Source organism: Vulpes lagopus, chromosome 11, assembly GCF_018345385.1.
Source record: "Vulpes lagopus strain Blue_001 chromosome 11, ASM1834538v1, whole genome shotgun sequence".
Classification (NCBI taxonomy): Eukaryota; Metazoa; Chordata; class Mammalia; order Carnivora; family Canidae; genus Vulpes; species Vulpes lagopus.
The window spans coordinates 28,624,563-28,650,551 of record NC_054834.1 but is presented as its reverse complement, the minus strand read 5'-3'; the positions used below and the strand labels follow the sequence as shown (position 1 = coordinate 28,650,551).

General features: G+C 51.1%; 1 protein-coding gene across 1 annotated transcript in view; it reads right to left on the bottom strand.

Moving 5' to 3' along the window:
* LOC121471526 (nitric oxide synthase 1 adaptor protein) overlaps positions 1-24,863 on the bottom strand; it is a 265,854-nt gene extending 240,991 nt beyond the window's left edge. Inside the window, exon 1 of the mRNA XM_041722342.1 lies at positions 24,620-24,863. Coding sequence (XP_041578276.1) covers positions 24,620-24,724 — 105 coding nt within the window. The 5' untranslated portion in view covers positions 24,725-24,863. The remainder of the gene's footprint in view (positions 1-24,619) is intronic.
* Positions 24,864-25,989: the final 1,126 nt, after the last annotated feature.

Sequence of the window (25,989 nt, the reverse complement as noted above, 5' to 3'; positions counted from 1 at the left end):
AAAATCTTAGGGGCACCTGGGTGGTTCAGTCTATTATCTGCCTTTGGCTCAGGTCATGATCCCAAGGTCCCTAGGTTCAAGCCCTGCATTGGGCTCCCTGATCAGTGGGGATCCTGTTTCTCCCTCTGCCCCTCAGCTTGGGCTCTCAAAAATCTAAAAAAAATAAATAAATAAAGTTAAAAAAAAATCCTTAAAAATAAAATCTTAAAAAAGCATCACCCATAAAACCTACCACTGTACCTGGCTCGCCATAGCACTCAGGAAGTACTTACGGATTGCAGTAACAAAATTATCCTCCATGATCCTCTACTCTTTGCACATCCCAATTTGCCCCCTGCTGGGGGGCCAGGTTGAGGGGACACTTTCTCAGAACCAGCTCTGAAAGATGGCATGCAACATGGCAGGGGCTCTGGAGTCCCAGTTCCACTGGGAACAGCCTTTCACTAGCTGAGGCATGTAGGACACTCAGAGGCTAGTACCTAATTTTCTACCTGTAAGTAGAAATAACAGTCTCAGAGGACCTGCATATCAACCACAGTAATTCAAGCGTCTGAGAAACTGCAGAAACAAGCAAGCTGCATGAGGGAGGAAGGAGATGGAAAAGCAGGGGCACCTGGTGGCCCCAGTCTGCAGAGCATGCTACTCTTGATCTCGGGGTTGTAGGTTTAAGCCCTACATGGGGTGTAGAGATTACTTAACAAAACAGGAGGGAAGGAGGAGCAACTGCTCAACACCTCCCTCTCAAAGGAGCCATTTCTCTGATGGCAAAAACTCTTCCTCGGTCTTCCCTTATTTACCATCACGATCACAGTACTAGGGTGGTTGTAAGGGCTCGTGCCCAGGAGTGTAGGAGAAGAGAGATTAGTATCCAAATCCCCTCGACCCGTTCAACCAGGAAGGAGGGTCATACCGCACCTTCTGAGGATCTGGGGATTACCTGGTACTCAAAAATGCGTAGAACTGAAGGATTCTTTTTCATGTATTAGTTTCATTTCTCCAGATTCACTCAATGCAATATACGTGCAACACAAATCATGGGCCGAGCACTGGGTACACAAATATAAATTACCACCTCCATGGCCAAAGAAACAAGACGGCCATTAGAGGACGATACGTTGAGATGAAGAAACCCCAATCCATTAAATCCTCAGTCGTAAACTATTGTGAAATGGATAGCACATAGCTTTCAGAGAAACACTTTCTTTTCTTGGAAATGTCAACAAACACCAGATTTATCACTGGTGGAGTTAAAAAGTTCAGTGGGACAAGGTCAGGCCTTCAGGTTCTGCTCTTGATTCGGCCATGGAAGAGCAGATACTGTGGAGGAAATCTTCTGTTCCAGCCCTCAATGATTCTACACAAACCCCCAATTATATGTGCCTCTATTTTAAGGAAACCCACTAACTGGAACACTGAACTTTTTAAAACAAGAGAGTGAATACCCTTTAATTTACTCTACAAAAGGCCTCTTCACTTGACAGTAGTCTATTTACCCTTTACACAAGGGGGCCGGGGGTTGGGAGACCAGGATGGGGCACAGGAGAGCCCTGGATGGCGGCAGGGCCGACCCTACCCTTCCTTGGATCAGCAGCCTGCACCCGGTCACCTCCAGCTCTTTGTACTTCAGTCCCCTCGCCTCTGAAATACCTGCACTGGCTCAGACCTGAAGTCCCAGGTGGTCCCCGGAGGCCTCCTCCATCTCCAACTCGGATTCTTTCTCTTCCCGTTCCTTCTGCCAACCACCCCCCTTTCCCGATGAAGTCCCATCCCAATTACCTAATGTCCACATCGTTGACAGATCAAGTAGAGCAAACAGCCAGAACCCAGCCAGGCTGCGCGCGGTGCTCACGGCGTCCCCGGCTGTGGGGTGCCCGGCACTTGGAGGCAGGGGAGGAAGGAACTTGTGTTCTGTCTTCCCTTAACTGTTCATCAATATGTTGCTCAAGTGTAACCACACGTAAGCAGAATTTATTCCCTACATGTCTTCTGTGCTCAAATACTTACACCTTTTGCTGTTTCACGGAGTAAAAAAACAACTTTTAAAATCTCAATCAGCAAAAAAAAAATAAAAAATAAAATAAAATAAAATAAAATCTCAATCAGCAGTTTGCCCAATTGTAGGGGAAACGACAAGATGGCATCCCAATTCTGGGAAAATGGTGGCAATGGTAACCATGTAATTACTAGGCCCTCAGCAATCCTTAAAAACAGAGCAGCTAAGTAGTAAAATTAAACACTCATGGACAAGATCCAAAAAAAATTCGGTGACAAGGCAGCCCAACAATCCCCAAGGTACATGTGGACGGGGGACAAATCAACAGCCAACATGGTATTGTTGTCTGTGCGCAAGAAAAGAAAGGGAAGCAATGGACCCATGAGAACATAGAGGGGAAACCCAAAAGGTCCAACAGGTACTCACTGAAGACCACAGTAGGAAAAGTGGAGAACCACATTAGTCATGTGGGGGCAGCCCCAGCCCCTGGGAACGCTCAAGACTCCCCAAGACTAGATCCCACAGGGAGGAGAAACCACCCAGGGCAAAAGCAAAACTAAGCAGGGCAGGCAACAGGAACAAAGAAAAGGTTCAGAAAAAAGGGGGAGAGGGAAACAGAGCCCCACGTTGTCCTAATCTAACTGAAAACAGAAGAACTATGGGGCCAGAAATCCTCCAGAACCTAGCATCCTTTTAAAAATTCAGGAAAATAAGTTTACATAACAATTAATGAAAGTATCAAGGTCGACTCCATAGGCGGTTCTAGAAGAATAAGGTCCAAAATATCTCTGGAGATGTGGGACAATGAAAACATGCCAGAAGGATGTTCAAAAAAACATTAGAATGTTAACATTATTTCAAAATGAGCTAAAAATACTGTAAATTATGCAAGACATGAAAACATAAGTTAGAATTATGAAAATTCAGAAGGGACTAAATTCAAGAAAGAATCAGAAATTTCAAAAAAGCAGCAGTTTAGAAACAAAAGCTAAACTAGGAGAAAGAAAAAAAGGAACCTAACAAAACACCTGAAAAGTCAGGAACGTTTTCAAGTGAAAAAGACAAAGATCAAAGAGATTTGAAAGTGACAGGTATTGAAGATGGACAAAGAAAAACCAACATAGGTTTAAGAGGGGTTCTTACAAAACGAGACCAAAGCAAGAGAACAGAATTCTAAGAACAGAAACTCAAGAAAACTAATCCCCCCCAAAAAAATTATATTTGAAATCTCCTAAAGAGCATATTATGTACCTGAGAACACGGACTCAGAATGAAGACGTACTCTAAGAAACCTGTAAGGCGTATCTAGACCTGGGAATATTGTTCCAGGAGCTGTTCATAAGGATCCTAGAGAATGAACTTCAGGTGACCAAAATGATAAGACCATGGAGAGGTACTCAAAGTATAGTTATTAAGGAATAAGGCTAAGTGGGCGTTAAAAGGAAGCTATCACGATGTGCACGGCTCCTACGGCTGCTATGACAAAACCGCACAAACTTGGTGGCTTAGAATAACAAGTTTATTCTGGGGGTGCCTGGGTGGCTCAGTGGTTGAGCATCTGCCTTGGGTTCAGGGCGTGATCTGGGGGTCCTGGGATCGAGCCCCACGTTGGGCTCCCCGCTCAGCAGAGAGTCTGCTTCTACCTCCACCTCCTGCTCCCCATTGCTCGTGTTTGGTCTCCGTCTCAAAAAAAAAAAAAAAAAAAAAAAAAAACAACCCAGAAAGTCTTTAAAACAAAACAAAAAAACCCTTAGTGTGTTCTGCTACAGTTCTGGAGGCCAGAAGTCCAAGACCGGTTTTCCTTGACCGAAATCAAGGTGCTGGCAGGTCGCCCCCTCTCCAAGGCTTCTAGGGGTAATCCATTCCTTGTTCTTCCAGCTTCCGGTGGCCACATCAGGCCATCTCGGCCTCCAGGATCACGTGGTCTTTTCCTTTTCTGTAAGTGACCGGTTCCTGCCTCCTTCACATAAAGGCATGTGTGGTGGCCCTTAAGATCCTTCATCACATATGCAATCTTTACCATATAAAGTAACATCCCCAGGTGCTAGAGATTAGGCCCCGGACACCACGAGGGGCCGTACGTTGCTCAGCCTGCCGCAACGAGCTGGTACAGCCGTTCCTTCGAGGAGGCAGAGGGTAGGGAAGACATAGGCAAGCAAGGTTTTTGAAGGTTTTCAGCATTATAATTGATGCGGGCGTTAGTATTTGCTATTCTGAGACTGCAGCCTGGGTATTATGGGATAGAGCAAATGAGTAATTATGGGATATTGAATTCTATCATTCCCCATGCACTTGGAAACTAGAATTCAGTGTGGCAGAAAGAGGAGATGAAATATAGGTTAAGGAGAAACCACATAGTCGAGGGGCACCTGGGTAGTTGGTTAAATATCTGACTCTCAGTTTCAGCTCAGGTCATGATCTCAGGGTCCTGGCATCAAGCCCCGCTTCGGGCTCTGTGCAGAGTCGGCCTCTCCCTGGCTCATGCTCTCAGACTCTCAAATAAATAAAATCTTTGAAAGAAAGAAAGAAGAAACCTCAGTCATGAGTTGTAGCTGGAAATAGGAATATAAACTCACAAGCACGTTCATATCAGTCACATTCATTCTTAGGCTTTCTCTTTATATGTATTTTCCCAGCTTTGTCCACTGAAAAACGATCTAGAAATAAAAGTTAGCATCTCAGGTGCCCATAAAGTGGTCTTGAAAAATCACCTTGCTTTAAAAAAAAAAGAAAAATCAAAAAGATAGCAGAAATGGTGGATTCAAGTCTGAGGCAGAAAAGACTGGAGGAGGGGAAGAAGAACAGGGAGAGAGCAGGGAAGAGGGAGAGAAAGATCTCCCAGGCCCAAGAGAGAGGCCAGCTACCAGGTGGTACCTACCATCAAGGTAAAGAAAGATGGTATCACAGGACGCGGAAGGAGGTCACACACAGTACGTAAAGGCAACCGCTGGTGCTGCGCAGCCAACTCTTTAGCCTACGGACGTTGACATCCTGGCTTCACGGAGGAAGCCACCAGCATGGTGGGGTGGACATCCCAAACCCTGTTGGCCGGTTGCGGTCAACCACACCAACCCACCCCCCGATGGAGATCTAGGTGCCCAGAACCCCCAGGCTCTTACTGCGGGGAGCCAAGCGCTGGGTTCGCATCCACAAGCAAACCCAGTCGCTGATCCGATTATGTAGCTCACTGTGGAGCCACAGAAAGGCACGCTGGCCCACTAAGTCAGCTTGCCAACCGGAAAGACCTAGGCGTGCCCATAAATGGGCCTCGCTGCACAGACAGCAGTTCTCCCAGCTGCACACTGCAACCACCAGGGAGGTTTAAAAAAATTTTTTTTTAATTTAAAAAAAAAAAACCCACAATGATGGAAAGACCCCCCCCAGCCCAGGTAGAGGAAATAAGAATCCCCAGGCAAAGCAGGCACCTCTGTTTTTAGAAGTTCTCGTGCGACCCTAAGGTGGAGCTGGGTTGCAAAGCACGGTCCTAATACGAGGCTGGCATCAGGCCGCCCGGCCCGGGCAGCTCCGGCACTGGCAAGCACACGTGCTTGAAATTCTAGACTCCAAGACCGAGCTCGGGCTTTTTTGCCTCCTTTGCTTTTCCCCAGAATGCAACCCTGTAGGGTTCTCCTGCTTTTTAAAACTTCTCTCGCCTCAGTCGGGAAAAATGGACAACCAAGACTTCAAAGATTTTCTTCTCCCCCACAGAGAAGCAGAAGGTATAAATATTTGAGCACATAAGACATGTAGTGAATAAATTCTGCTGGCACGCGGCTACTTGGGCTGCACACCGATGAGCAGCGGGGGGCAGGAGCACAAGACCCAGCGCTCCTGCCTCCGAGCGCCCCGCACCCCACGGCCGGGGACGCGGTAAGCACCACGCACAGCCTGGCTGGGTTCTGGCTGTTTGCTCTACTTGATCTGTCAACCACAATGTGGACATTAGGTAATTGGGATGGGACTTCATCGGGAAAGGGGGGTGGTTGGCAGAAAGAACGGGAAGAGTAAGAATCCGAGTTGGAGATGGAGGGGGCCTCCGGGGACCACCTGGGACTTCAGGTCTGAGCCAGCGCCGGTATTTCAGAGGCGAGGGGACTGAAGTACAAAGAGCTGAAGGTGACAGGGTGCAGGCTGCTGATCCAAGGAAGGGTAGGGTCGGCCCTGCCGCCAGCCAGGGCTCTCCTGTGCCCCATCCTGGTCTCCCAGACCCCAGCCCCCCTTGTGTAAGGAGTAAACGCTTAGGAACAGGGAGGTGCAGGCCTCCCACGTGGCACACCCAGTGGCCCAAGCCCTCTGCCATGGAAGGAGGGGGACTCGGCAGCCCCAGCCGTGGGCTCAGACAGCTTTTTAATGAAAAACAAGCTACCAGGTGCCTGGGTGGCTCAGTAGGTAAAGCGTCTGCCTTCGGCTCAGGTCATGACCGCCCAGGTCCAGGGAACCCCCCTCGGGGCTCCTCGCTCAACAGGGAGCCTTCCCCCCTGCTTGTGATCTCAATCTCTCTCTCTCTCTCTCTCTCACTCTCTCTCTCTCTCCTCCCTCTCAAAATCTTAAGGAAAAAACCAGCTCCTGCTGCAAAAAGGAAATCATCAGGAGAAGGCACCACGGTCAGGAGACCCCTGACATCTAAAGGGCCAGAGGGTTGCAGCCTCACCCTGACAAATCCTCGCTGAATTCCACGCACACCTACGTGTGTTTAGTGAGCAGCTACTACATGCCGGGCCCTGTGCCAGGACTGCCAAAGACACCAAGGTTCAGCCGCCCCATACAGGGCCCTGCTACGTATACAAATAACAAATTATAAACCAAACGGTGCTGAGCAATTCAGGGAAGACCACCACACAAAGCTGGGAGACGGGTGGAGAAACTGGTATCAGAGGAGGGGGCCCGTAGGAAGAGCGTGGAGCTGATGCAGTCCTAGGGGTGCAACAGCAAGGCCAGCTTCGGGCCACGGGCTGGACTCACCTGCAGGAGGGGAGCCTCCTACCAGAAACCTCCACACCACGGTGCCCAGGGGACGGCTCGGGGGGCAAAGCCAGACACCACAGGCTTTCCACTAAAACCACTTTGAGAAAGACAGCCAGCATGACTCCGAGGACGGCTGGGCTGGGCCACGGCAGGGCCGAAGCAGCAAGAGTCACGCTAAGGATCCCACTCCAGACAAAGGGAGCCACGGAAGCGAGGAGAGGAGCGAGCAGTGCGTGCTCAGCGCCCCCACCTTCATCCCCTGGTTCATGCAGCAGCAGGTGTGCACCTGTGACACATCCGCAGGGATGCTGCTCAGGGACCGGGGGACCGGACGGGCAGAGGCGGCTGCGACAGGCCCGGGGCGTCAGCAAGAGCCGGGCATACGACGGCAGGTGCCGCGTGCTTCCTCCAAGAGCCTCATCAGCCTCAGGAGCCAACGCTGGTCACCAGGGACCTACAGAACCCCCGCCTGGAGTTCGCAGGTCTCAGCAACACCACCTCAAGGGGAAAGGGCCCCATCCCCCCATCCCCACCTCACAGGGGGCACCCACGGACACGGTCTCACGCTCACCGTCGGGCCAGGTCGGGGAACCCACACGGGCCGGAGGCTGCAGGCAGCGCAGGGCCCGGACCTGCCACAGGCCGAGGACCAGGACTCGGAGGCCCAGGGAAGGGGCGCCCCAGACCCACAGGTCGGGTCCTATAGGATCCTCCAAACGGAAAGGGCGCCGAGCTTCGTCAGGGGCTTCCAGCGGGCCGACGGGCTCCCAGGACGGGCAGACGGTTCATCCTGCCTCTTTTTGGACCCTCCCTCCCCAGTGCAGCCTGGTTCTGAGAACGCAGCAGATACACGGCACCGAGTCGGTCCTGGGAGTTCTCAGGCCCCTACCCCTGCTCGCCAAGCCCCCCACCCCTCGACACCCCGGCCCAGGTCCTGCACCCAGGTTTGGCACGGGCCCTCCATTTGCTTTATTTTTGCAAACGGCTCCCATCCCTTTGTCCCAGTACAAGACACCGTGTGTGCACGCTCCCACACACAGGCACGTAGGCCATGCCCTAGGAACAGGTTTTGGTCCCCACAGTTTACAAGATGAAGTCGTAGCTCTCAGGCCTGGTGCTTGAAGGCCCCTGCGGCATGGGTCCTCCTCCCCTAGGCAGTTCTTCACTATTTGTGGTTTTCTTATTCTCTTTTGGGGGAGGGGGACACCCGGGTGGCTCAGTCAGTTGAGAGTCTGCCTTCAGCTCGGGTCATGATCCTGGGGTCTTGGGATCAAGCCCCACGTCAGGCTCCCTGGTCAGAGGGGAGCTTGCTTCTCCCTCGCCCTGCCGCTCTACCTGCTGTACTGTCAGATAAATAAAATCTTTAAAAATTCATTTTTTGGGCAACCCGGGTGGCTCAGTGGTTTGGCACCACCTTCAGCCCGGGGTGTGATCCTGGAGTCCCGAGATCAAGTCCCACGTCGGGCTCCCTGCATGGAGCCTACTTCTCCCTCTGCCTATGGCTCTGCCTCTCTCTCTCTCTGTCTCTCATGAATAAATAAAATTTTAAAAATAAATAAAAATAAAAATTAATTTTTTAAAAAGTACTAAAACCCCACGTATAACACCCCCCCCACACTCCTACTATGGGATCACCCTTCCCTTCACTTACGTAAAAAAGCTCCCCGTTCCCTTCATTATGTATACAGGGCATTCCAAACTGAAAGATGCCTTGTACCTCTTGGCAACTTCCAGAGTGGAAGCTGGGCCCTAGCTCCAGCCACTACCCGCTCTCACGGGTCTGTTGCTACCCCCCACACGCAACCCACTCTTTGCAGAACTACTACAGTAATATTCTTACATCAAGAATAGTCATTTTAGGGAATCCCTGGGTGGCTCAGCAGTTTGGCAGCTGCCTTCGGCCCAGAGTGTGATCCTGGAGACCCGGGATCGAGTCCCACATCAGGCTCCCTGCTTGGGGCCTGCTTCTCCGCCTCTCTGTGTGTCTCTCATGAATAAATAAACAAAATCTTAAAAAAAAAAAAAAAAAAAAAAAAAAGAATCGTCATTTTGGGGCACCTGGGTGGCTAAGTCGGTGAAGCATCTGCCTTTGGCTCAGGTCATGGTCTCAAGGTCTTAGGATTGGGCTCCATGTCCGGCTTCCCACTCAGCAGGGAGGCTGCCCCTCCCTCTGTGTCTCCCCCCCCCGCCCCGTTATACACACACTCGCCTAAAATATATAAAATCTTAAAAAAAATAAATCTGTCATTTCATGCCCCTGAAAGAATCCTTCCAAAGTCACAGACCAAGCCACTAACAGCGGCTGCCACTAACAGTGTCCTGGGTCTGGGGAAGAATATGAACCGATAAGGTCTCCCCCAACACGGCAGTACCCACAGCCCATAAAGAAAGCTCAGTGGAACATCTACTGGAAGAAGTAAGGCCTTGTTCTAGCAAATTCGTGGTCCAATGTTGCCCCAGATTTGGGTATGGAGTGACCAAGTCACTTAATACTGAGCCTCCTAAACCACCATGATGAGAGAGAAAAGACCATCTACCATGAGCATACTTGGAAGGATTACAGGAGGAAGCTTCTAAGACCCCTTGCAGAATGCCCAGCACACTGTGTGCTCGCTACCTCCCAGTCACCATCTGGTCTTCTGGCTCTCGGACCCCAACAACAAGCACTGAGCTGCCAACATAGAAGCACAATAAATACTTCCTGTAGCCTTAGTTTTTTGTTTTTGTTTTTTGTTTTTTGTTTTGTTTTGTTTTGTTTTGTTTTTGAGAATTTGACACAGAGAGAACACAAGCAGAGGGAGCAGTAGGCAGAGGGAGAAGCAGACTCCCCACTGGGCAGGAAACCCAGGATCATGACCTGAGCCAAAGGCAGATACTTAACCACCTGAGTCACCCAGGGGCCCCCAATTGGATTTTTTTTAAAGATTTTATTTATTCAAAAAAAAAGATTTTATTTATTCATGAGACACACAGAGAGAGGCAGGGACACAGGCAGAGGGAGAAGCAGACTCCCTGTGGGGAGCCCGATGCGGGACTGGACCACTAGACCCTGCCCTGAGCCAAAGACAGATACTCAACCACTGAGCCACCCAGGTGCCCCCAGTTGGATCTATTTCTACACCTGCAGTTAGGAACACATATTCTGGGAACACGCATTAGAACCGGCTACACAGAGGGAAAAAAATCAATCTATGGAAGGAAAGTAAATACAAGGGCTATAAGGACTTAGGAGGGAGGACACAAGGATTCATAAAGACCAGCACTTGGGGAAGAGCCCAAGGCCTTCTGGTCTTTCCACCGAAACTGCCTCTTGGGCTCCAGCAGGGCACCCCAAGGTTAGCAAACATGTGTCTTGATTTGATTGCAACCATCTGGGGGTGCTTTATGGCCGGTCGTTGCCAATGTGAGAGTTTCCGGGGCACCAGTTGGGTCAACAAGTCCGCCCATTACTCCGCACTCACTAGGACAAGTGCAGCCCTCGTCCAGTAACCCTGCAACGTTACCACAACGTCACCATGTTCCCTCTGCCGCACTGCTCATCCCCAACTTACTATGTAACTGCACATTTGTACCTCTTAAATCTCATCACTTATTTTACCCCCCACCCCACCTCCCATCTGGCAGCCACCAGTCTGTCCTCTGCATTTATGAGTCTATCTGTTTTTAGAGTCCACGTGATGTGAAACCATGTGGCACGCGTTTCTCTCATTTCACTTACATAACCCTCTAGGTCCATCCGTGTTTCACAAAGGGCAAGATCCCATCCTTTTTCACAGCTGAGTAATATTCCATTGTGTGTATATAAACACAAACACACATCTTCACAGTTCATCTCTTAAAGCTCCCAGTATGCACAACTCCTATTTCCAGAGACATGGAGTAAACAAACTTTTCTCTACTCTTCGCGCTGCCAGCCACCAAAAACTCCAGCTGCATCTAGCAGAAGAGGGACTCAAAGCTGGAAAGAGGGACCAACCAGCCAAAGACCTCAGTACCCAAGAGGTGCCATGGCGGTCAGGCTCCCTGGGTTCCTCTCTCCCCAACGTATCCCAGACTGGTTGCTGGAGAAGCCAGAGACCCAGAAACACCAACAGACAATTTAAAAAGTCCCAGGACCAGTCTCTGGCTCAGTCAGAGAGCATGCAACTCTTGACCTCCAGGTTGTGAGTTCAAGTCCCATTTGGGTATAGAGACTACTAAAAATATTAAAACTAAACAATTTTTTTTTTTTAAGTTCCAAGAAGAGCCTGCTTTCTCCAGCCAAAGGACCAGGGCAAAGGCAGCCTCACAGGACAGAAAACTTTTAGATAACAGCCCTACTCCAGCCCAACACCATAGAAGAACACCGTGCCCCCCACTTGCCAGGTGAAGAAACCTGATTCTGCCTGCATCAGGCTGGAAGGAGAAGCGTCACCCTTACCTTCTTCCAGGCACTACCAGGGGAGGCTGAATGGAAGCTGGGCCACTGCAACAACCTGGCCTCCTGCCCGCCCTGCTGGGCAACAGATGAGGCCTAAGAGAGAGTCCAGAACTTTCACCACCACCCAGTGGTTAAAAAGGCAGAGCATCAGCAGAGGCCCGATGAGCAACACCTGTCAGGCACCCCAGCCCGGCTCCAGTGTGGTCTCAGCCAGGACCAACAAAGACTCTAGACTTCCACCTCCACCTGACAGCAGTGAGGCAGAGCTGCCTCCCCTGCCACCGGCAGACGAGTCTCGCTAAGATAGAAGATTTAATTAAGATCCAGAATCTCCTAACCTAATAACCCAAACGTCCAGGTTTCAATCAAAAATCATCCATCATTCCAGGAACGAAGAAAATCTCGACATGAATGAGAAAAGACAATCAACAGATGCCAACACCAAGATGACAGATATATTAGGATTATCTGGCAAAAAATGTAAAGCAACCTTCGTTTGAAAAAAAAAAAAAAAACCCACAGTCTCAGCAAAGAAACAGAAGACATGAAAACTGCTACACACGGGCATGACCCCCTATGAATTGAATTAGAATTGCTGAGAGCAGAATTTTTTTTTTTTTTAACTCCCCGATGAGCCACCAGGTTTGAGAACCAGTGCTCCGGCTCCAGCTTCTCAAATTAGGGCATCTGTCAGCATCACCTGCAAGACGTGATCAAGACAGACATCAGGCCCTAACACTACTTCGACGAGGCTGGGCCTCTGTTTTTATTGGTTTCCAGATGATTCTGAGACACCAAAGTTTGACAACAGCCACATTCACTCATCAAAGGAATTGGCAGGTGATTCTCCCCATTGAAAGACGCTGCAAAATTCTTGACCTGAAGGAGGAAATAGGTAAAGTTTCCATCAGACATTGGATACAGGTGCCAGGGATATACCATGTTTAGGTGGGACTGCCCAGGAAAAGAAAAGAAAATCCACACGCGGGGAGGGCCGGTTTGGAAATGCGGCTACAAGGGACACCCGGGGTGGCTCAGGAGTTGATCATCTGCCTTCGGCTCAGGGTGTGATCCCGGGGTCCTGGGATCGAGTCCTGCCTTGAGCTCCCCACAGAGAGAGAGCCTGCTTCTCCCTCTGCCTGTGTCTCTCTGTCCTCATGAATAAATAAATAAAATCTTTAATAAAAAAAAAAAAAAAAAAGGAAATGTGGCTACAGCCCAGGTACAGGTTATGTGTTTATGTGGCCAGAGCATGGGAATGAGATATTATGTTACCTGTCACTTTGCCCCTGGGAGACATTAATCTTCCTCTTGGCAGAAAAAGAAAATGCTTCCACATGAACGCCTGTCCCCATCCAAAGAGACCAAAACAAAAACCTAAGAGTTATAATCAAGACAGAACAAAGGACACAACCAAGGAGCTTCTGTGTGTGCACTGTGGGCTGAGATTTCCAAGCAAGGGCAAGAGCGGCTCCTGGGCGGGAAGCGGGCCAGCATTTACTGTCCTGGAGGGGCCTCCGGCAGAGGCCTGGTCCTCAAATGGAGCCATGAAGCTTCGAAAGGCAGGGAAGAGGGCGTGGAAGCTTCGAGAGGAAGGGGTGTGGGGAGAGGAGTGGAGCCCACCGCTGTGCAGGAAGTGCACAGCAAGGGCCCAGCAAATAACAACGCTCCCCAGGAAGGAAGGGCCTGCAGGCTCCTCTCCACCCGTTTGCTCTCCGGCTCCCGTCACCTCGCGTCCATACCCACAGATCAGCAACCTGGCCCACCAGAGGGGTCTCTGCAGGTGGCCTGTCGCCCACTCGCACACAGCAGCAGATGGGTCCCTGGGTCACAGGCATGACCTCCAGGGGACCTGTGGAGACCACCACCTTTAACAGACCGTTAAAGGCTCCACTTGATAGAGCCTGGAAAGATGTGCCTCAGTTTCCTCATGTGCAAAATGGGAGCGATGGCACCTACCCTCCATTACGGTGGGGCCACCGTAATGATTAAATTGGCTAACATCCATAAGACGCTGAGAACCATGCATAGAAGACGGTACTCGATGACCATTGGCTCTTGGTATCTTAAAAGATATTTTGGCTTTGACTGGGGGGGGGGGAGGCACCTATCCACTACTAACTGCGGACTGTGAGCAAGTTACCCCGTCCATGCCTCAGCTTCCCCACCTGTAAATCAGGTAATAAGAGCATCTTAACTCACACGGCTCTTGGGAGGATCGTTTCACAGAACGTGAACAGGGCCTGGAACACAGTAAGTGCTTTTGTAACGACGGCGACAATGGCGTGGGCTCTCTGTGACAGGGATAGCACGAGGCAGGCAGGTGGAGCTCCCCCCCAACCCTAGCGGAGCTTCCGGCCTAGGTCAGGAGGCCACAGATGGACACACACAACCAGCAGGAGACAGAGGCACAGGACACAGGACCCAGGACAGCTCGGCGACCATGCTCACACACGGGCTAACGGGGTTCGGAATGTTGCACACTCGGAACATTCTGGGTGCCTAGTGCCCCCGTCCTGCCCACCCCATAGTAGGGAGCTCCAGGTCTCATGCAGCTCTCAAGGCCGATCACGTCGCAGTCCTCCCAGAGAACACGGCAGCCCCCCGAGTAAAGCGGGGAGAAGCCAGTGCCCTGGGTTCTCACGGATGGCCCACGGGCTGTGAGGCACATGCGCAGGTGAAGCAAGGGACTTGCACGCGGAGGGAAGAACTTGCAGGGGCCTGAAGTGTTCCAACGCCCTGGGTGCAAAACCTGCCGCAAGTGCCCCTGCGAGTAACTTGTAAAGCCAGCTGCTCGGGGGCTTACAAGGAAACGTGATGCTGAATAGAAACACTGAAAAGGGAAATGTGAGCATCACAAGATATTAATTAATCCCATGATGCAAGCTTCCTTCTGCTTCGATTACCTCTGCTTAAAGAACTATTTATCCGAGAAATTCAGGCAACGACGGCGAAGACAGCGTCCTGCGCTTAACAGGATTCTGTGATTTTTCATCCTAACGAGGATTAAAGGCTGGAACAAATGTGATGAGGGCGTGCACCAGGGCGAGGGAACCCTTTTTTTTTTTTTAATTCCCTCCTGGGGAGGCTGACGGCTATTTTAAGCCCGCCAAGTAGTCACAGTGTCTGAGCTGCAACTTTGGGAATCAGAGTAGTACGGGAGCTGGAGTTTTAAACGGGCAGGATGAAGAGAAAGCACTATCAGGCCTTTGCCTTATCAAAGAATTAATCTCCTAATTCTGCAGCTTACAACCTTGCACAGATGAAACTTAGCATGCAATCTGTAGGACAAAATAATAATATAATAATAATAATAATAATAATAAAGCGGCCCACCCTGTGCCAGGCTCTGCACAAGGTGTTTCCGTGTGTGACTCATTTAGCCCAGGAGGTAGGTGATATGTGTACCCTCTTTTTACAGACCAGGGCACCACCAGAGAGATGTTAAGTGACTCGCCAGGGGTGAGTCCCCAGAGACGGACAGGGCCAGGATTTGGACCTAAGCACAGTGTCCCTCCTGAATCCATGCTATGCTATGCCATCAACCAAATCCATGTCACTAAAATTATAAAACAGCAAGTTAAAGGACACAAAACAATGAATTAGGAAGGAAAAGGTATCAATTCCTTAATGAGAACACAACAGGCTGAAATGGGTTTTTCTTAACTAGCAAATAGCAATTATCTGCTCCTGAAACTGGCCACATGTTCTGTAATCAAAGATTCTAATCCCATCGCATATCACGGGAATTCCATTTAATTCAGGAAAAATGCTTACTCGGCACTTCTTCTGGCAGGAAGAGGTGGTCTGTGAGGTGAGAGTGGGGCTGCCTCCTGGGAGGCCAGGGTAGGCTCTCAAGCCACTTGGGACTGAGACTCAGAGGCCTAGAGCAAATGAACAGGTCGGGAGGGGACTGGAGCCAGCTGAGGCTCGTCCTTGGGCTCCTATCACGGCCCTCCTAACAGTCCCTGTAGAGAGCATCTCAGGACTTATGTTCATTCACTCAACATACACATTCTATATGCAAGGCACTGCACCCAGCACCACAGAAGGCGTGGGGGTGGGGGGTAGGAGCAGAGTGACAAGGCCCCTGATGACGACATGGGGAGGAAAAAGCAGGAGGGACCGGCAGCTCAACTCCATGGTGGGGTCTGGTCAGTCCCTTCAACACAGAGGAGGGACTGGTGACGTCCACCTACCAAGTGACACTGGACTGCATCTGAGTGTGACATGACCTGGGGGCCTAGGGAATGGGGGTGTACTCGGATTCAGAGTACAGGGTGATATGGGGAACCGTTCAAAAACGGAGGACCCTGAATATCATGCTAAGAATTTTAGAGCTAATATATAGTAGGCTTAGAAACTCTGTGTTTTCAAGTAGGAGGACAACATAATTATACTTCAGGAAAATGACCTGAACAAAAGTTTATAGGATCAAGTGGAAGCCTCCAGAAAGTTACTCAGACAGTCTGGGGAGAGGCGGTGGGTGAGCATCTGAGCCAGCCAGAGGTGGGGAAGGATGGAACGGGCAAAGTATATGGGTGGAGGTCACTGAGAAAATTCAAGAACGCGACAGCTGACTCGACAAGGGGGTTAGGGGAGCAAGGAGCTGGACCACAATAGGGATCCAGTGAACAGCCCAGGAGTCAGGTCCAGGCAGTGCTCCCACGTGTCAGCCCTAGATGGTGGGATCACTAAGAGACCCCAAGTCAGACAGATTTGCTATCCCGCTTGTGGAGTGAAGAGGTCAGCAACACATTCCAGCAGAGACAGCCAGCAGGAAGCAGAGAATAGAGATCTGGAGTCTGGACTGGGGTTAGAGGCCCAGGAGCCAATCTGCATAGCAGTGAGGAGGGGATTTGAACAAGCCCTCACAGGAGAGGTCCAAGGGAGGAGAAAGCGCAGCCAGCAAGGGGGTAGAGGGCGACTCAGAGGGACAGGCACAGAACAGCCATCCAAGAGCTGAATGAGCCATCCCAAGGAGGAGGACAGGCTGCATGGCAAGAAACTTCAGAAAGGAAGGAGGACAGAGAAAGGTGACGGTACAACTGAGTGGCCAGGAGAGGAGAGCACACCACCAGGAGCTGAACACATACGGAGACTCTGCAGAGAGTAGATCCATCTCTCAGGGGACTTAGCTTCAAAAGCAAGGAAGGGACATGTTAAAAAGGTGGGGACACCTGGGTGGTTGAATCCGTTAGCATCTGCTTTTGGCTCACATCATTATCCTGGGGTCTGGGGATTGAGCCCCCACATTGGGCTTCCTGCTCAGTGGGGAGTCTGCTTCTCCCTCTCTCTCTGCCTGCTGCTTCCCCTGCTTGCGTTCTGTCAAATAAATAAATAAGAATCTTAAAAAAAAAAAAAAAAAAAAAAAAAAAAAAAAAAAAAAAAACAGGTGGAGAGAGGTGAGTTTTCACACAGGGAAGGCAATAGTGTATATGTGAGCAGAAAAGAATGAAGCAGTGGGAAAGAAGGTGGACCCAGGGGAAAGGTGGGGGTATTGAACAAGGACTCTGCAGAGGCAGGCTAGCAGAGGATGGAAGACAGGGGGATCTGAAAAAGAAAGAGGGAAAAAGAAAAAAAAATAATTGGACTTCATCACAAATTAAAAACTTCCATGTTTCAATGGGCAGTATCAAGAAAATGAAAAGACCACCCATAGAATAGGTGAAAATAGGCACAAATGTATATAAAGGACTTGAATACAGAATAAAGAACCCTTACAACTCAATAACTTTTTAAAAAAGACAATCCCAAAAATGGGTAAAGGATCTGAATAGACATTTCTCCAAAGAAGATCTATAAATGGCCAATAAACACATGAGAGGATGTTCTGTATCATTATTCATCGGGGGGGGGGGGGGGGGGGGAATGCAAATCAAAGCTACAATGAGACAGCACTTCCCACCCACAAGGATGGCTAGACTCAAAAAGCCAGACTATAACAAGTGCCCATGTGGATGTGGAGAAACCAAAATCCTGCTGGTGGGGATGGTGCAACCACACTGGAAAAAACCTGCCGGTTCCACAAATGGTTAAGTAACGATGAGATTCAGCAATTCCGCTCCTGCTTATCCACCCATGAGGAATGAAAACAGACATCCCCACCAAAACATGTACACCGCGTTTACAGAAGCAGTATTCATAGTAGCTAAAGAATAAACAACCCTAATGGCCATCAATGGATGAATGGAGAAACGAAATGTAGGATATCCAAACAATGGAATATAATTCAGCCATTAAAAGGAATGAGCCAGGGGCACCTGGGTGGCTCAGCAGTTGAGCATCTGCCCTTGGCTCAGGGCATGATCCTGGGGTCCTGGGATCAAGTCCTTCATCAGGCTCCCTGCATGAAGCCTGCTTCTCCCTCTGCCTGTGTCTCTGCCCCTCATGAATAAATAAATAAAATCTTAAAAAAAAAGAAAAAGGAATGAGGCATTGACCCATGCTCCACTGTGTACTGAAAACATGCTAAGTTAAAGATGCCAGTCATAGGGCACCTGGGTGGCTCCAACCCTTGGTTTCAGCTCAGGTCCTGATCTCATGGGTCACAAGATTAAGCCCCACATCGTTGGGCTCCACACGTAGCAGGGAGTCTGCTCAGAGATTCTTTCTCTCTGCTTCTGCTCCTTCTCTCGTGCACACGTGTACTCTCTGTATATATTAAATAAATAAATCTTTTAGTATATGAGCTGTGAGCACAAATAAACCTTTAAAAAAAAAAAAGATGCCAGGGGCACCTGAGTGGCTCAGTTGATTAAGCGTCTACCCAAGGCTCAGATCATGATCTCAGGGTCCTGGGATCGAGCCCCACTTCGGGCTCCCTGCTAAATGGGGAGTCTGCTTCTCCCTCTGTTTCTGTCCACCACCACCCTCATGCTCCCTCTCCCTCTCTCTTTCTCTCAAAATTTTAAAAGGATGGCAGTCACATGTACGTGCGTGCACACACACACACACACACACACACACACACACAAACATATCATATGATTTCGCTGATGTGAAATGTCCAGAACGGGCAAATCTAGACACAGAAAGTAGTTTAATGGTTGCTTAGGGCTGGGATGGAAGGGTAGGGGGATGCTAACTAGAGGGTATAGAGGTTTCTTTTTGAGGTGATGAAAATATTCTAAAACTGACTGCAGTGATGGTTGCACCTATCTGTGAATATACTAAAAACCACTTAATTGTATATTTTAAGTTAGTGAATTGTATGGTATGTAACTTATGCCTCAATAAAACTGCCGGAAAGGAGCGGGGAGAGGAAGCTCATTTTCTGAAAAGAGGAAGGAGGAAAGAAAACGGCAGAGGCCAAGTTTGCAATGTAGGGCAGGAAAGTGGAAGGGGCAGAAAGGGTCATGGGCATGGCCCCAGGCAGCCCCGGGGAGCAGGACAAGGACCGAGAGGTCACTGGGGAACTAAAGGCAGCCTCAAGGCAATGAGGGTGTGAGGAGGCAGATAATTATAGTCAAAGAAAGCATTCTGAAAGTTCAAGTTCTTGGAAGTAGCAGCACAATGAGTAAGCGATAATAAACAGTGAGTCTGATTAGGGTCTTGGACATAATGACTGGCAAAGGTCAACATGACGTGTGGCTGCAGGATTTGCACCACTAAAAGGATGGGGACATTCTGGGCCAAGGAGACAAGACTGAAAGCCGTGAACTCATGAAATGTATGGCTAGGTAGGAACAGACTTGCCCACCAGATGCCCAAACACCAGCTGCAGAGGAACACCTGCGGACACCTGGACCAACGTGAGCAGCCACCATTTCAGAGCACTGCTTATCTTTGAAACTTACTGCCCCCCCAAAAGTGCTCTGTGCAGAAGATAAGAATAGGAGGGACGCCTGGCTGGTACAGCACACGACTCTTGATCTGGGGGTCTGGCCCATGTTGGGGGTAGAACTTAGTTAACTAAAAGGAGAAGGATTGAAGAAGAAAAAACAATGGGTTTAAAAGCATCTGGACAAATAAGGTGAAATAAACCTTTGCTTAAATGTATCAGTGTATACAGCAGGCGCTCCATCTGAATCCCTACTGGCCCAGAAGACCCTGGAGGCAGAGCTCACACCGTACCCAGGATATTGTGGAGTCGGGGTGAGAGCTCTTCACCATGCTACAGGCTCAAGTATGAGTCAGAGCACCCCATTTATGGTGAGCCAATAATGTAATGTCCTAATCTGGAAGGCCTCACGACAGTGAGCTCAAGAGGCAGCCACCAGCAGCCTGCTGTCCGGGTGACTGCAATCTCGAACATCCACATCACGGAAAAATACCATCGAGTGAAGCCATTTAGCAAGGCGGGAAAGATGGCCAGAGAACTGAGTTCAGACCTGACCAAGGTCTCCCCAGCTGCAAAATCACCCCACAATATGGCAATTTCCTTACTGCTCCCAGACCTTCTACAGGTGGTACTTTCTTCCGCTTGACAAACCACCTGTCATTGCTGGTATGCGGGTACCTGATGCTGGGGAAGGGGGTCCTACGCAGAGGCAGGAGATAAGGTTCTGGAAAAACACTCAATAGCACCGCAGGAGGTATAAGCAGAGGGGAAAGAACACAAAATTCTGTAGCAGACCGTGACCCAAAGGCAGCTTCGGCAACCTCTCCCACCCTGGGTGCACCCATGCGATGCGACCGTAAGCGACCCCCTCCGGAATGAAGCCCACTTCTCCTCCCCTTGAATCTGAGCTGGCCTGTGGCCTGTGGCCACAAAAATGACCCTGTATAACTTCGGGGGCCAGGCCTGAAGAGTTTCTGCCTCCGCTGCTTGGAGCACTCCCTCTTTTTTTAATTTATTTTTTATTTATTTATGATAGTCACACACACAGAGAGAGAGAGAGAGAGAGGCAGAGACACAGGCAGAGGGAGAAGCAGGCTCCATGCACCGGGAGCCTGACATGGGATTCGATCCTGGGTCTCCAGGATCGCACCCTGGGCCAAAGGCAAGCGGTTTAAACCGCTGCGCCACCCAGGGATCCCGGAGCACTCCCTCTTGAGAGCCAGATGCCACATAGAAGGGCCATCGTGCTAGGAGGACATCCAGGCCACCCCGTGGAGAGAACCACTGCACGGAGGACCAGCCATGTGAGCAACGCCTTCTAGGACCTTCCAGCCCAGCCACAGCTGAATGAAGCCAAATGAGTGAACCAGTCAACACCACATGGGACATAAGAACAGCCCAGCCCCGCCGGGCCCAAAGCCTGGCCACGAATAAACAGATGTTGTTGAAAGCCCCTTTGTCTTCAGGTAGTCTGTGAAGCAGCAATAGAGGAATGGAACTAACTGGAAGCCAGGCAATGAGGGATGAGTCCCGGTTCTGTCCTCACCTAGTGAGGTGACCCTGAGTCAGCGACTTTCCCCTGCGCTGCAATTTCCTCATCTGTAAAATGAGGTTGTGCCAGGTGAGCTAAGGGGCTTTCCATTGTGACAGTCTGTGCCATGCACGTGGTCTCGGGGAAGGGGCTGGGCGATGAGTGTTGTGTAGACAGAGGGGCAACTACTACAGCACCAAGAGGAGGGACCATGGACCAGGTGACAACAGCAGTGGGGCACGAGGATCGAATGGGGCGGCGGCTCCACAGCTCATAGTAAGTGCTCACTAAATATCAGCTAGAAGCATATCGTCCCAGCGGTTCTCTGAGTCTAGCTGAGTTAATGCCTCTGATCTCCAATTGTTGTCTTTTTTTTTTTAAGATTTTATTTATTCATTTGACAGAGACAGAGAGAGCACAAGCGGGGAGAGCAGCAAGTAGAGGGGGAGGGAAATGCAGGCTCCCCACGGAGCAGGGTGCCCGATGGGGCTCCATCCCAGGACCCCCAGGATCATGACCTGAGCCGAAGGCAGATGCTTAACCGACTAAGCCACCCAGGCGCCCCTCCATCTGTTTTCATCTGAGAAATGAACATTTCTGTTTCTATACGAAGCAAATTCTTTGTATGGGAAACCCCATGCAAATAAAAAAATCTCCTACAAAATGCAAGTCATAACTATGTCACTAATATTTGTATTATTCTTTGCCCCAAAAGCCATTAGCAGTCTCCTCCTCACCCTGCTAGGGAAGACAGTCAATGGCACTGACCACCAGGAGGACACACGGGAAAGGGAGAGGCAGGTACAGAGGGGCTTTACGAGTGAAATTTTACCCCCTAGGCCTGGCACCCATGGAGAGCAGGTAACCCCTTGGGTGCAGCTACCAATCCAAGGGGATGCCTGGGAACAGCCAGCATTAAAAGTCTAAGTAATTTCCCACATCAGAGTCCGAGAGGCCAGCAACCCGAGGATGCCCCACCAGTGGGCTGTGAATCAGACCACTTCCCAGTACAGAATGAACACTCCATAAAAAATGATTAAATAAGCACTGGATCCGGGAGTCTGAAGTCAAAGCTCCCAGGTTTAAATGCTGGCTTTGCCATCCACAGCTGTGTGCACTAAAGCAGAGGCAACAACCTCCCTGAGCCCATATCCTCATTTATAAGACATAAAGAGACGCACCTCTAGGGGAGCAGTAAGAATTACATGAAACTGCACGTGAAACACATCCAGGACTCTGTTTAATCATTAAATGCATGATGTCATTTTTCATTACCTTTCTCCCCCCCCCCTTTTATTGAGAGAGCGAGCAAGCAGGGGGAGAGGGGACAGAGAATCTCAAGCAGGCTCCAAGCTCCCAGTGTGGAGCACAACTTGGGGCTCGACCTCAGGATGCTGAGATCATGACCTGAGCCGAAATCAACAGCCAGACAGTCAACCAGCTGAGCCATCCAGGCGCCCCCATGATGTTGTTTTTAAATGCACAGACCCTCCGACTCTCAGATACCCTTCAACCCCAGCCATAACCTTTCAATCTCTACAGAAGCCTGGAAATGAGAGGCCTCCATCCAAACAGTCGCTCCATCCAGTGTTGATTTTGAAAAACTGCCAGCCCTTGGGAGAGAAAGACCTGGGCTCGTTTTCCAGGGGGATCTGACAAGGCAGCAAGAATACATTTACGTTTGACAGCCTGTGCTTTTCCAAAACAAGAGAGGAACAGTGGTGTGGATTTAACCCTGAAATCCCAGTGAGTCTGCAGGTTCACAAACACTGCTCTGGTGGGAGGTGGAACCCAGCCAGAGGATGAGCTTGCTGGATGCATCTCTACTCAGGTCTTGGCTGATGGGGTTGGAAGGTACTGGTGTCCAGTTGTCAATTATGAAGGGCTGGGAGCTAGGAATCCAGTCCTCAGTCAGCCTGGCCATTCTCAGAGCAGAACTCCTTGGACCTCCATGTCTCAGATCTGCATTGAGAACAAAGCCTGGACCAGCTGTGGCTCCCCTCTCCTCTAATCAAGCCCCACTATGTGTGAACCCAGGGAACCCATAGGAACTACATCATGCAGCCCCCAGATGTTTGCTTAGAACAGAAATTGCATGTTGGGAAAGTGAAGGTAAGATCCAGCAAGTTGGAGGCAAGCCTCAAGCCCAATGTTTCTGAAAGTCTGGTCTCAGCCACTTGCATTAAATCACCTGCAATTCTCATTAAGGGTACCCAGTCCCAGGCTCCCCCCAGATGTGTCAAATTAGAACTGGGGTGGCAAAAATCAGCCTTTTCAATCAGATTCTTGTGCATACCAAGTTTTGAGACCTAGTTGGGACCAAATGGCAAAGACTGTGCCAAAAGAATAAAAAGGTTTAAAAAAAAAAAAAGAATAAAAAGGTTTTAAAGCACTTTAATTCTTGATTCCTCTTCTCGCCCTCATTCTCGTGAAACTGAGTGCTGGTGAACCAAACAAGGCAATGCCAGTTCCCCAGTTTATGTCTACCCAACAATCCTGATTATGATGAAAACCCATACTTTAAAGTGAAAAACTTGCTCATCAAAGCAACAGACCTGGCAAAATTTAACCCAAACATCCCATCTTAGACGGAGACCAGATCTATTCTGAGAGAAGCAAGATAAGATCTTGGCTACAAGCCCCACTCTGGTCCCAGCCATACCCAAGTAATTCGGCCCTGCATTCCACTACAGGGTTGGGGTGGGGTGGCAGTGGCGGTGGGGGGCAGGGGGTGTCCTAGCTCTAGCAGATATGGTTGGGGGAAGGTTAACCAGGGGCAGAGGTCAAGATTCACCAATTCACACACCTTCACGAAAAGAAAAAAATATCTATATCTAAAGATAACTGCGCTGGGCCCATATCAGACATTGGAAAGACGTTTCACAAACTGAAGGAAATAGCCACCTGACGGAATCATCCTCGCCTGAGAGGACACCCTGCAGCCAGGAAGTCATGAAGGAATAAAGGGAAGGAGGAGGAGTAAAATGGGTCTCCACACCTTAAGTACGCTCTTTTCGAAACCAGCAAGAACCTAAAAAGCAAACAAACAGCCCACACTGAGTGGCAGAGTGACAGAGTGGCAATGCCTTCTGTCACTTATCAGCGACATGCACACTGCAGATGTTGAGAAACTCCGGGTCTCTGGGGTCAGGTTGCAAGAAGGAAGCGCAGAAGCACTTTCCGCAGGTGATGGGCCGGGGGAGCCCCGGCTGGGATTGCAGAAACCGGGAAGCGCATCGCTGGGGGGGGCGGGGGGGCAGCCCGGGCGCGCACCGGGCCAGCCCCAGCCAGGCGTCGCCCCCCCTCCAAGGGCCGACCTGGGGCTCTGCCCCCGCGCCGAAAATTCCAGTCATCCCCGCTGAATTCTCCAACAGCCGTTCCCTGCTAGCGGCTGAAACTTCACATTACGCCACCAAACTAGCAAACTCTCCCCCCTCCCCCCTCCCGTGACTGGCACTTGCAAAGGAGTCGTGGCCAATCAGACATTTAAGAAGTGACTTGACACCTGGACCCGGCTACCTGGAAATCTAAAACAAAAACAGAAACACCCCTGTGTTATTTTTCCTTCCATCAGGAAGTCGGCATCCCCCCTTAAAAAATAAAAAAATAAATAAAAAATAAATTAAAAACCAAAACAAAAACAAAAACGTGAAAGCACGTCTCCCACGGGATCCCAGCAGGTAAATTGCACCAGGGCGTCCCCTAAAGCGATTCTAAAGATCCCGGGGACCCGGCTGCGCGTCCCCCCGCCCCCGCAGGCTTCTCCGGCCCGGAGGTGAGGATGGGGGTGTCTGCAGGTGGGGGGGCGGTGAGGCGATGCCGCCCAAACTTCGCAGCTGCTCCGGAGCAGCACCGGGCGGCAGCCCGCGGAATGCGGCCGCGACGGGGGAGTCACCTGCCCCCTCCCCCCCGGGGCGGGGGCCTCACCTTGGCTTCGAAGCAGATGCCGTGCTGGAAGGCGTCCTCGTTGTGCAGGGGGATCCGCAGGTCGTGCCCGTCGTCCACAAGGTTGTACTTGGTTTTGCTGGGCATGGTGACCCGGGGGACCGGCTCCTCCAGGCGCGGCGGCGGGAAGGGGCTGGCGGCCCGGGGAGGGAGGGGCGCGGGAGCCGGGAGCCGGGAGCCGGAGCCGGGAGCCGGGAGCCGGGAGCCGAGGGCCGGCGGCAGCGGGCGGCGGGGCTGCGGGCGGCGCTGTGGCCGCGCGATTCCTGCGGGCGAGGAGGGCGGCGGCGGGAGCGGGCGGGCGGGCGGCGGCGGCCCGGGGGAGGGGAGCGGGGGGCGCGCGGCCCGAAGGGGACCCGGCGCGGCGGCTGCCCCGGACGAGGAAGAAAAGGCGGCGGCGGCGGCGGCGGCGGCGGCGGAGCGGGGTGCCTGTCACCGAGACGCCGGATCGGCCGCCGGCGAGCCGCTCCTCCCGCGGGGCGGGCCCGGGCAGGCTCCGCCCCCTGGGCCCAGGCCCCGCCCCTAGCTCCGCCCACGGCCCCGCCCGCCGCCCGCCCCTGGCCCCGCCCCCGCGCCGCCCGCCCGCCCGCGGAGCCCGTGAAAGTCCCCCCGACCTGCAGCCCGCGCCCCGGCTCAGCCCCGCCTGTGTGGACGCTCACGCCGCAGCGCCCCCGACGCTTTGTTTTTTCTTTTGGGGTCGGGGGAGGGGCGGTGTTTACTGCCGTGTGTTTAGGTTCTCCCGGGAAGGCCCAAGTCCTGGGGTCCTGGGGTCCTGGGGTCTCAGAATCACTCACTCTGAGAGTTCCCTGTTCCCTGGACGATCCACACTGTACCCCGAGCGGGGGAGCATCGCGGGAGCTTCTTGCTCCTTTTCAGCGGGGGATCTGTGGCTTGTGCAACGGGACCCGGGGGATGCCTTTGGGAATGGTGTTATTTATTTATTTTAAGATTTTGTTTATTTATTCATGAGGGACACACACACATAGAGAGAGAGAGAGAGAGGCAGAGACACAGGCAGAGGGAGAAGCAGGCTCCATGCAGGGAGCCTGATCTGGGACTGGATCCTGGGACCCCAGGGTCATGCCCTGGGCTGAAGGCGGTGCTAAACTGCGGAGCCACCCTGCTGCCCTGGGAATGGTTTTAATATTAAGGAGCCATCAGCCTGTGGAGATGGAGTAGGCCAAGAAAGGAATTCTAAGGGCAAGAGAATCCTCAACCTTTTTTATTTTTCTTAATTAAACCTTATGTAGGGGATCCCTGGGTGGCTCAGCGGTTTGGTACCTGCCTTTGGCCCAGGGCCTGATCCTGGAGTCCTGGGATCAGTCCCACGTTGGGATCCCTGCATGGAGCCTGCT